We start from the raw sequence: 11,075 nt of genomic DNA, 5'->3' as shown, positions 1-11,075 counted from the left end.
TTATGTAGGTGGCATTGTAAACCATGAAAGCAAGTGTCTATTGTTGTATGAATAGTAAAGAAATGAAGAATAATATGGTGGAAATAATGTGGGCCTTCTTGGTAGTTACCTAATCTGGTATCAATTTGAGGGTTAAGAGTGTAGGGCTGGGTCTCTGTGCAGGTGTGGCCATCTCCTGAGAATTCTGGGAACTCCTGTATTTTCCTCCTTGGAGGCAAGAGACACTTTCTCACGCCCATGGAGACTCTCTACTGAAAAGGCTGACTCCCTGCGAGACATCCCTGAGAAGAAGCCACATGGACCTACCCTGATGGTGCCCTGGGAACTGGAGAAGCCATGTGGAGACCCCTGCCAGCACTGAGATACAATGCCACTAGATTCAAAAGATTTTCTACCCACTGGCCTGTGATCATCCTGCATTTAGGGTCTTTGCGTGTGTTTCGTGAGTCTGAAGAGGACTTTATAGATTGGTATCAGACATATGGGATAATATTGGACTTATGGGCTTGTACTGAACTGGGTTGGGATGCTCTCTTAATGTACAATTACCCTTTATATAAAACTCTCTCTTATGCAATAATTGAGTCTCTATGAATTTGCTTCTCTAGTCTACCCAGACTAACACAGCCTTGGAGCCTTGAATTGCTTGTTAACTGTTAGGCAATCTGAGATGGGTTTTCTTATCTCTGCAATGAAGATTCAGTTCATAGGACTCATGAGAAACCATGGTAAAACTCTTATGAGAAGTAATTAAATGACCTGTTCAAATGATCACACTGAGAAGTAGTATAGTGTAGGCTAATGGCAGGAACATAGGAGTTGGGATGTGCCCAAATCTCACTATTCCTATATGACTTTATTTGAAAGTTACTTTGCTACCCTGGAACTATATTATGCAGTTGAAAATAGTAAAGACACCATGCTTGGTAGAGGGCCTATGAAAAAGAGAAGGTCCCTCAGTGAGATAGATTGCACAGGGCTGACACAACGGGCTCAAGCCTAAACGCACTGTGAGGATGAAGCAGGACTGGGAAGTGTTTTGTTCCATTGTACGTAGGATCACTATGAATCAGGGCTGACTCGATGGCACTTAACAACAACAATAGAACATAGAATTTTTATGAGGATTAAATGAATAACTAATTGTAAAGTGCTTGGAATAATGCCTGGAGCAGAGTAAGTACTATGTGCATTTTGGAATAACAAATTGGTTGTTAAGAGCCTGACATGGATTTCATCTAATTCCAGAAAAAGCACCCCCCCGTTTGCTTTGGGACATTCTCTCACTTGTCTTTGAACAGTCATAGTGATTTAGGCAATCAAGGTGCTTCAACCAATCTTGGCCAAAGGACAGGAATGTGATTGAGCTAAGCAAATTTCATCAGAGTCCAGACAACAGCAAACATATAATATTTATTTGGTGTAGTGGTTTCTGAAATAACTAAGTTTTGAAAAGCAATAAATCAATCTCAATAGAAAGCACTATTTATAATATTTCCTCTTAACTATTAATGAATGCCATTCAATGTATACTTATTGCTTGAGTATATATTCTGGGGCATTTGATTAGAGTAACAGTATGAACATAAGCAAATAAGAGAAGTGGGGCAATTTGTGGAAAGCGTAACAGTTTATAGCATCAAAGAATAAAATAAAGCTATAGTCCTGGCTTGGGTAGACACGTCCAGCTTTGAGAATCTCATAAAACAGAGCTAATGAGGTGCCAAAGTCAGAATGAAGAGATCCTGTATGGATTCAAAGCTAAATCTGTGACTACTAAACTAAAACTTGGTAGTTCAAAACCCAGCGAAAGACTGAAGCAAAACCCAACAAAACGCAGAAGAAAGACTCCTGATCAGCTTCTGAAAGTTCATAGCCATGAAGAATCTTTGGAGCATAGCTTTGCTCTGAAACATGTGGGTCTCTTTGAGTGGAAACAAATCACAGGCAACCGGTGGTCTTGGTTATGGTGGTGGAGTTCTAACGAAAGACTTTCAATTTGTTCTGTAGGCTACATGCTTAAAAGTCAAATTCTAGAGAGAGAATGTTGATAAGTATATCTCAAACTGCATCCTTGAAATGATGAAAAATAAGTTACGTAGACCCAAGCAAAATCCATGTTTCTGACCCTGGAATTAAAGTCAGACACCAGATGGACTTTTACAAAGGGCTGGTTTGCAAAGAAGGGATGATAGTAAGGGTTGGAAGGACTATGGGTCCAAGAAGTGGCTGGGTCTTCTCAATGTCATTATAAAGCTGGGTATCAGGCCTTAGTGGGAACTTCATAAACGTGTCAGGATCCAATTAAACTATATCTGTCTGTCCTGTTCAAAGTCAAAGAGATGTTGGCCTAGGAGTCTTAAGAAATCTTGTCATAATTTCCTACTTTGTGATTTCAATGTGAAATCAGATTTTATTTGTATAGATCTGGGCTCTTGCTAGGCTCTAATAGAGATCTTTGAGTGGTAACAAATTGATACCACAGTGGCTGCCAGATGTTTGACTATTCACTGGATGTATAAGGGTAATAGAAAAAGACCTTCTATCTTTTATTATGCGAGAAAGACAGGGCTTTCTAGTCCCCCCTAAAGAGTTACAGTCTTGAAACCCACAAGGCAGTTCCGCCCTCTTATAGCATCCTATGAGTCAGAATCTACTCAATGGCAGTGAATTTAATTTAGATATTTTATCCTTTATTAAGCACTATTCCATAACTAACAGTCCTCTTTGTGAAATGTAGTACCAGTTGATTATTTTTAAATCACATATTAGCCTATTTTGAAGGGAATCTCATAAGAGAATCTCCAAAAATTAGAGCTATGCAAAAAAAAAAAAAAAAGCTCAAACTTGAAAGTTCAAGTTTTCTATAAGATTTTATAGACTGCTGCTAATCACTAATCTTCTCCTACCCCTGGAGGTTAGGGAGGATATAAATAGAATTTACTCTGTGAGTTCTCAATCCATTTCTTTCTTTTTCATGAAAGCTTGTTTTAGCAGATGACTGAGTGTGATACAATAGACCCTAATTTCTCACAAGCTGCAAATGAGTTGATTCTGACTCAGAGGAATCCTATAGAACAGATCAGAAGTGCTCTGTGGATTTCCGTGATTGTAACTCTTTATGGGAACAGAGAGCCTCCTCTTTCTCCAGGTGAGTGGCTATTGGTTTCTAACTGCTACCTTCGTAGATAGCAGTCCAACTTGTAACCACTACATCGCCAGGCTCCAACTTAAGGAAGCATATGCGGGTGTAACCCAAAAAATATCCGAAAAAAAAACTCCGCAGGGCAGAGCTTCCATAGTGGGCATTTTTCCAAGTAGGAGTGTCTAGCAACATGCTCTGAGTTAGTGAACCCAGTGACGTCACCTGGGAAGGTTCTCTCTGGCCAAAGTGAATTTTGTAGTAAAAGCAGTTTCATTCAAACTTCATTTTTTGTTGTTTTTTTTTTGTGATGGCCAATTTAAGAGACCAGCATATGGTTGTGAAATTTTGTTTCCTGCTCAGTAGAAATGCTGCACAAACTGTTGTGATGTTGAACACAACTTACAAAGACAGCGTTACGGGAAAAACTCAAGTTATGAGTGGTATCTTGTTTCAGAAAAGGTGAAATGTCGACGATGACAAACCTCATTCTAGACTTCCATCAACTTTCTGAACAGATGAACATGTCAGTTCATAGTGCATTTGAAGTTTGTCCACCAGGTCAGGCCATTGATCAAGCTTTCTATTTAGAGGTCCTGAAAAGATAGTGTAACTGTGTGCAGCAAAGCCATCTGCCTGATATGGGACAGATAGGGGACTGTATTTTTGCCACCATGACAATGGACCTACTCACAGAGTCACCTCAGTGTGCCAGTTTTGGCAAAACACAGCCTGCCTCTCTTGCATCATGCACTGGACTCGCCTGACCGCATTCTGTGTGACTGCTTTTTGCTTCCACAAATTCAAAAGGACATGAAAAGACAGCAATTCGATGATGTAGAAGAGGTGAAGGAAAAAAGAGGGAGGTGCTGTCAGCCACCCAAAACAGATGAATTTGAAAAAGTTGTCCAAGAATGGAATCACAGATTTGACAAATGTGTAAAGTATAATGTACTTTGAAAGGGATAACATTGTTTTGTTTAAAAAAAATTATATACACAGCTTTAAAAACAATTCCATTGGCGGGGGGCTGGGGTACCCCTTTGTATATCAAATGTTAATCATTAACAAAAACGAAATATTACCAGTGACAATTTCAAGTATCCCTCACCATTAAATCATATGTCATTAAGCAACTCCAATAATCTCTATGCTTATAATGAAGAGGAAGAGGGCCTACAATTTTAGTGATTTTGCTGAAGCATTGTCAGTCTAACTTAAAGTTAATTACTTCCAAGCTTAAGGATTTGTCCACTGCAAAATCAGTACTTCTCCTAATGGAATAGGCATAGAATACAAATCAGTCTGAGAATCTGGTCAAAATCTAGCATTTCAGTTTAAGTTGTAGGTTCTACTTATATTAGCAGCATCTCTATCATATGCAAAGCACTTTCCAGAAGGTAATGCATTGTATTTTCATAGCACACAGCAAAACAATGTATTATGAGTGTAATGATACAAATCGGAGTGCTATCATTACTACTGTGCCTTACAGTGTGTGTCAAATGATAGATGAAGAATGTAAACAAGGGATCTGTGATTTTTAATCCCCATGTCCTTACTCCTGGCTATTTCTCCTAGGTATGAGTACATGTCCTATTGGCCTATTACGGTTTTCTTCTGAAATCTAAGCAGTGACCACAGTATTTTATCTCATTTCATTTATTTTTTCCTATTCTCTCTTTTTGAAAAGAGATTTTATTCCCATGATTTCCATTTCCAAACGTGAACTCATGGTAACTGTTGCCAACAACCTGTACTATGGACCCTTTCATGGAGAAGCTATATTTCCTCCTCTAGGTTATTTAAATATTTGTCAAATATCATCCATAGCTAGTCCTTTAGCCATGGTCCATCAAGCATAGAGAATTCTCATAATTTATTCTATTTATTAACTTAGTTTTTAATCATATTTACAGTGTCCCTAGACTTGTGTGAACTTCTTAATCTGACTTTATATCTTAGTAATTAAAAGGAACACAAACTCCCAGTTTCTCAAATTTCCTACATCTGGATTTACATACCAGAAGCAGTTCTTGGCTCTGAATACTTTTTTTTAATGAAAATGTACCAAGTCTTCCTAAATCATTTAAGTCTTTTATCCCTGAATTTGCAATCAGGAGATAATATGGACATGGGGAAAGGAAACACATTTTGAAAGATTATTTATTAAAATTATGATTTGAATATTTAATATTTAAATTAGTGTAGCAACATAAAATTACTAGTTGGGAGTGTTGGAAATATGTTAAGGATATACTACAACTAATTTTCCATATGGATTTCTTAAAAACATCAAGTATCTATATTAATTAAAAAGGCATGTTCCTATTTGTAATGAAAATATTTTGCCATCCATAAACATGACTATCTATCACAAATAGTATTTCTATTTTTCTATTACAAGAGAAAAAGACCCACTGAGTGGAATAATAATCATTCAAAAAAATCTAGAGATGAATAACATTTTTTTCTGAATTTGGGCACCATGTGTTCTTTCTGCTTTATGTTTTTCAAATAATGTGAAACAAAATGTGAACTGTCCATTTGAATTATGGCTGGCTAGCTGATTCCACCTAATGTCTTCTATTTCTCCACTTAAAGAAACAAGGAAGACCACTTGAAAGATATAGAGTGAAGACACCCCAGACAGATTATCCGTTCTGCAGGTCCACCTGCATTTATACGGACACATTGGTTTTAGATCTTTGTCATGCCCAAGGCCCGCTCACTACATACACCACACATTGAGCTAATGGAATCAACGTGTACAGACCTCTGATTTGGGGAAAGTTTGCATTAAAATGCTGACCAGACTACTGATGAGAACAGTATAGAGACCCTGAAAATGGTGATAAGGCAAGTATACTTCCACCTTACACTACCATTTTTCGGACCCGTGATGCTAAGATGATTTATTATTGCTAATGATTCCTCTGCCCCTGCTTAGAGTTGGGTGTGTTTACAAGAGAAATCATATCCTTTCCACTCTTAGCTCCACCGCACCACCCCCCACCATGAAGGTGTGTGCTAAGATGTACCCAAAACATTGCAACTAAGAATACATCCTTTCAAAACTGAAGGATGTTTGCTCTGGGACAATGATTTTCAAACTAAGCTACCTATTAGACTAGATGAAGTTGCTCTTTTTTGGTTTTGTTTTGAATCTGCAAACATGAGACCCTGGTACAGACCAGTTACATTGGATCATGTGGGGAATGGAAGTTTGTGGCTTTAAAGCTTCTCGGATGGTTGTATCATGTCACCAGCCAGGGTCAGAACCATCAGTTAGGATACTGCTTTGGGGATATCTTGGTGTAGAGTTAAAAGTAGAAAGTCCCAAACTGCATTAGCCATAAAGTAAGAGTTGCCCCTTTTTAATTAAATGTCTGCTGGCTCTAATAGGAATTATGTCAAGTCTATTTAAAGAGGATTCAGCACTGAAGGGCCTGGCACGTAACAGTAACCACGTAACTACCGGGCCCTTCAGTGCTGCTGCTCCTGCTCTCTACCTTTCTTACTGACCTGTCCCACTGCGCCGCCGGCCAGATGGCTCACAAGCAAATATACTATTCGGACAAGTACTTCAATGAACATTACGAGTCCCGGCATGTCATGTTGCCCAGAGAACTTTCCAAAGTAGTACCTGAAACCTATCTAATGTCCAAAGAGGAGTGGAGGAGACTTGGTGTTCAACAACGTCTAGGCTGGGTACATTACATGATTCATGAGCCAGAACCACATATTCTTCTCTTTAGATGACCGCTTCCAAAAGAACAACAAAAATGAAGATTATATAGGGATTTTCCATTAAACCTTCAAGTTTAATGTTTATGTGTATATATGGTGTATTATTCAGTGAATACTTGAAAAATGTACAGATCTTCCATCCACACCTGTGCATGAGCTGTATTCTCCACAGCAACAAAGCTCAGTTAAATGTAACTGCAAATAGATTACTATAAGGTGTTTAAGATATAATTTCCTTAGTTTTTTTGAGTATAAGTAAATTGCCTATTGGATTTTTACCTTGTTACTTTTATTTATAGTAAAGTTTCTGTGTTTCATTTGTTAAAAAAAAAAAAAAGAGAATTCAAATGAGAACTTTACAAATCGGAACCACAACAAGAAAGCAACAAAAAAATGAGAGACAAGGCGACTTCAAACAACATGTGGAAGAATTCCATTATCTTTTTATTCCATTTTCCCACACATTTTCTGAAGCCTCTTGTCTGTAAGGTAGGGCCATAAGAAATCAAATGGAAAACCCCAAGGGGAGGAAATCGCCAGGGTCATGGAAAGTTTGTAGCCAAGGGCAATTATGTCACATATTTACATTATTATGTTAAACAGGATTTGGAAAATGAACTACAAATCCAAATACCCCCAAAGAGGCAGAGTGCTAAAAACCTTCATCTCAGGTTGACACGGATTAGAGGGTTGAAAGCCCGCTTCTCCTTTTACCATGTCAAATTATAAAAGGGAAAATAAAATGCTGATTTGGGTCTCTAACGAAAGGTAACTGTGTAGTTATTGGAAGCATGCTTTTCCGGCAAGTGTAGATCTTGTTACAGCACAGAACGAGGCCTGGGCCTTCCTACCTTTAGGTTTTCATGGTGAGACTGCTGTTTGCTTTCATCTGGTATTCATTTGCAAACTCCCATCTGTGCTGAGCCTGGACCAATTGTAAAAATACTAAAGTTACAAGCCTTTCAGGAAGGTGAACAGAATTTCCTGGGTTGACTTTGCTAAAATGATGTTTAAAGAAGATTTGGGTGATGTCGGCTGTGAGACCACTATAACGTACCTGCTACAACTAATTATGTGTCTGAGATGGGATGCAAAGCAGCCCTCCAAGCCCAGAGGGGAGAGGAAAATATTCTGGCAGCATTATGCACTTACACTAAGTATGGACATTTTCAAATGTATGCATTACACTTAAACTAATTATGCAAAACTGAGGATAATGGCCGATTTATCTGCCATTTTATATTGGGATCTAGACACTTAGTCCTGCGCAAACCAAAGATGGAAATGATGGAGTGGAGGAAAGAATGTTTCCATATTTCAAAGGAACTAAAAATAAAAATAAACCAGAGACTTTTCCTCTTATGCACACATCATTCACAAAGGATCGAGTTTGCTATGTGAAAACATTGCATAGATTAGTTATTCTGGCGTCAGCAAATGAAGTGTGACTCAGAGAGAAGAGGAGATAAGGGAGAAGTGGAAATGTGAGTACGTTGGACATGATTGTTTTTAAAGATATCTTGGGACGGGACATTGTAGGAGTAAACAAAAGTGCTTGGGTCAAACCTGCCTTCTGGTCCATGGTATTATCTGTCCCTCAGTGCTATTTGCACCTTAGGTGAATTGTTGATATTGATGGAAATAATTCAGGCCAGCTGTTTAAAATTATGATTTGAAAATTTCTAAGGTACTCATTCCAAAGTTCAAAGGAGGCACCTAGCAGCCATCTGGCTCTTGCCAGGCTTTGGTTTGGATGATTGGAACATTTTGATCAAGTTCAGACCAGATGTTGACCCAAGAAACAGTGTGCGTTTCAGGGCTTGTGCTGCAGCGATTCTCAAGCTTCCCCAAGCTCTGCATCCGTGACCTTGTTGCCTTCAGCCGCCTTTGTAAAAGAACCAGAAAAATGAAAACTTGGGAGGGAAATAGAACTCCATCTCTAACTCTTGTCCATGTGAACAGTGTCAAGTTTTCAAATGTACCTCGCCTTGTTTCTCGCTTGGCCATTGCTACCGTGACGGCTATTCTGAAAATAATGACAAAAAAGAAAAAGAGAATCAGTTTAATAAAACTAGAGAAAATATCTTTTCTGAGCTAAACCATGGGCCTTAGCAATCTAAGAGATGAGGGTCACTCCAACCAGATATATTGTTATTATTAGGTGCCACCAAGGTGGTTCCAGCCTATGCCCAACAGAACGACGCGCAGCCTCTTCCGGTGCCATCCTCACAATTGTTCCCATGCTGGATCCCTTGTTGCAGCCACTATGTCAGTCCCTCTCCTCGAGGGCCTTCCTTTTCCTCGATGCCCTCTGTTTTGCATGATGTCCTTCTCCAGGGACTGGTTTCGCCTGACCACGTGTCCAAAGTGCGTAAGAAGTCTTGCCATTTTTGCCTTGACGGAGCACTCTGGCTGTACTTCGTCCAAGACTGATCTGTTGGTCCTTTTAGTAGTCCATTGTACTTTTCAGTATTGTTCTCCAGAACCACAACTCAATGTATTAAAGTATATTTTGTACAATTATTCTGAGGTGGGACTACCATTGCCATAACCAGCTCATTTCTTTTCCATAGCTTCTTCTTGTTAATACACTCCTGGTAGATTTACCTGACGCTACTCTCTGCATATTTTCCCATGAAGAGTTTGTAATGGCATGAGCATTTAAAATATAACTTAATATATTCATTTGTAAGTACTTGATGTGTTTCCCTTGGAGCACTATGAGGTCCATATGTTCATCGATACCTTATCTGATTCCCTAAAAGTAGGTATCAACCATACTTGGTAAATACATAAGGATAAGAATGAATACATAAGTTATATTAATTCTTCAGATATATAATGTGCTGTTATTCCTTTCTGACTTATACCGACCTTGTGTATAAGGAAACACTGCTTAACATTCAGATCTATACTTGAGATGTTCTCAAAATTCAAGAGAATATATACAAGGTTTTATTTTTGCTCCCACAGACTTACTTTAATTTTCAACATTAACCTGAACTTAAGTAAGAGCAATTGATTATCTGTTCCAAAGTTGGTCCTTAGCCTCATTCTGGCTACTAATATTGATCTTTTCCCTCATCTCTTCCCACAGCTGCAGTAAATTTGATTCCTTTGTAGTTAATGCGGTGAGGTCCATGTGTACAATCATAGTTTATGTTGTTTAAAAAATATTGAGTCATTGCTCTTGCAGGATTCTATCCTGCTTCTATTTCTAGATTCTTTTATATCAACAAGGTTATGTTTTCTAATTACTGTTCCTTCCTCATTGTGCTTGACTTCTTCATGTGCAAAACCTTTGGATCCTCACATGAATACTAGAATGGTCAGAATTTTCACTATTATGATTTCCATATATACTTTTTTTCTAGATTAGCCGTAAACCAAACCCACTGCCCTTCAGTTGACTCAGACTCATAGTGACCCTACAGACCCGATCGGATCCCTATATAGAGGGCTGCGTCTTCATAAATCCTTCAGAAAATAATCAGCCTCATCTTTCTCCCTCAGAGCAGCTTTTGGGTTTCAACCACCACCTTGCTACAATTAGCTGTCCAACAGGGAACCTAATAAATGTTTCTGGGTTAAAATATTAATTTGGAAAAATTATCTGAAAAAAGTATCAACATTTTCAATATTTTGAATTAAATGCAGTTACCAAAGATAAGTATCCATATTTCTTAGTTTGTCAGTTTAAATGTTTACATTTTATGCCTATTATCTTTTTTAAAATGATGTTTTAATTGGGAGTTAATACATATAGTATTCCATAGTTCAATTACATAAAGCAGTATTGTACAATCAATTCCACAATCAGTTTCCAAACATTCTTTTCCTTCCTGGACTCCTTCACACTGACTCCCTTTTATCAGCCACCCTCCCACCCCTTAACACCACCACAACTGTACGCCTCACTCCCAGAAATTCTTATTGTACTTGTTATCCATATAGGTTCATCAAGCTTGGATTTTGTACACTGAAAAACCAAAAAACAAGTTACACAAATTTGAGAGGATGGCACTCAATGATAGAATACACCTGAGCTAAACCCCAATCTGAGCAGACTAAAACAAAACACAGAAAATGTTGAAACCAGCTCAGGTCCAGAGTGCATCAGAGGAGGAACCAACCGACAAGGTTTTAACTGTTCAAGTCAAGTTCATCCCTTTAATCTTCTATT

At 38.3% G+C, this 11,075-nt stretch overlaps 1 protein-coding gene across 1 annotated transcript; it reads left to right on the top strand.

The window, feature by feature from the left end:
• The first annotated feature begins 6,691 nt into the window (after window positions 1-6,691).
• Window positions 6,692-6,904, top strand: LOC115868772 (cyclin-dependent kinases regulatory subunit 2-like). Its single transcript, XM_045287729.1, has one exon. The coding sequence runs from the start codon at window positions 6,692-6,694 to the stop codon at window positions 6,902-6,904; it is 213 nt and encodes a 70-aa protein (XP_045143664.1).
• The last annotated feature ends 4,171 nt before the right edge of the window (window positions 6,905-11,075 follow it).

This window comes from Echinops telfairi, unplaced genomic scaffold (assembly GCF_000313985.2).
Source record: "Echinops telfairi isolate 266 unplaced genomic scaffold, ASM31398v2 ScPeMD7_18;HRSCAF=68, whole genome shotgun sequence".
NCBI lineage: Eukaryota > Metazoa > Chordata > Mammalia > Afrosoricida > Tenrecidae > Echinops > Echinops telfairi.
The sequence above is the reverse complement of the archived record's forward strand: the minus strand, read 5'-3'. Positions and strand labels throughout refer to the sequence as shown.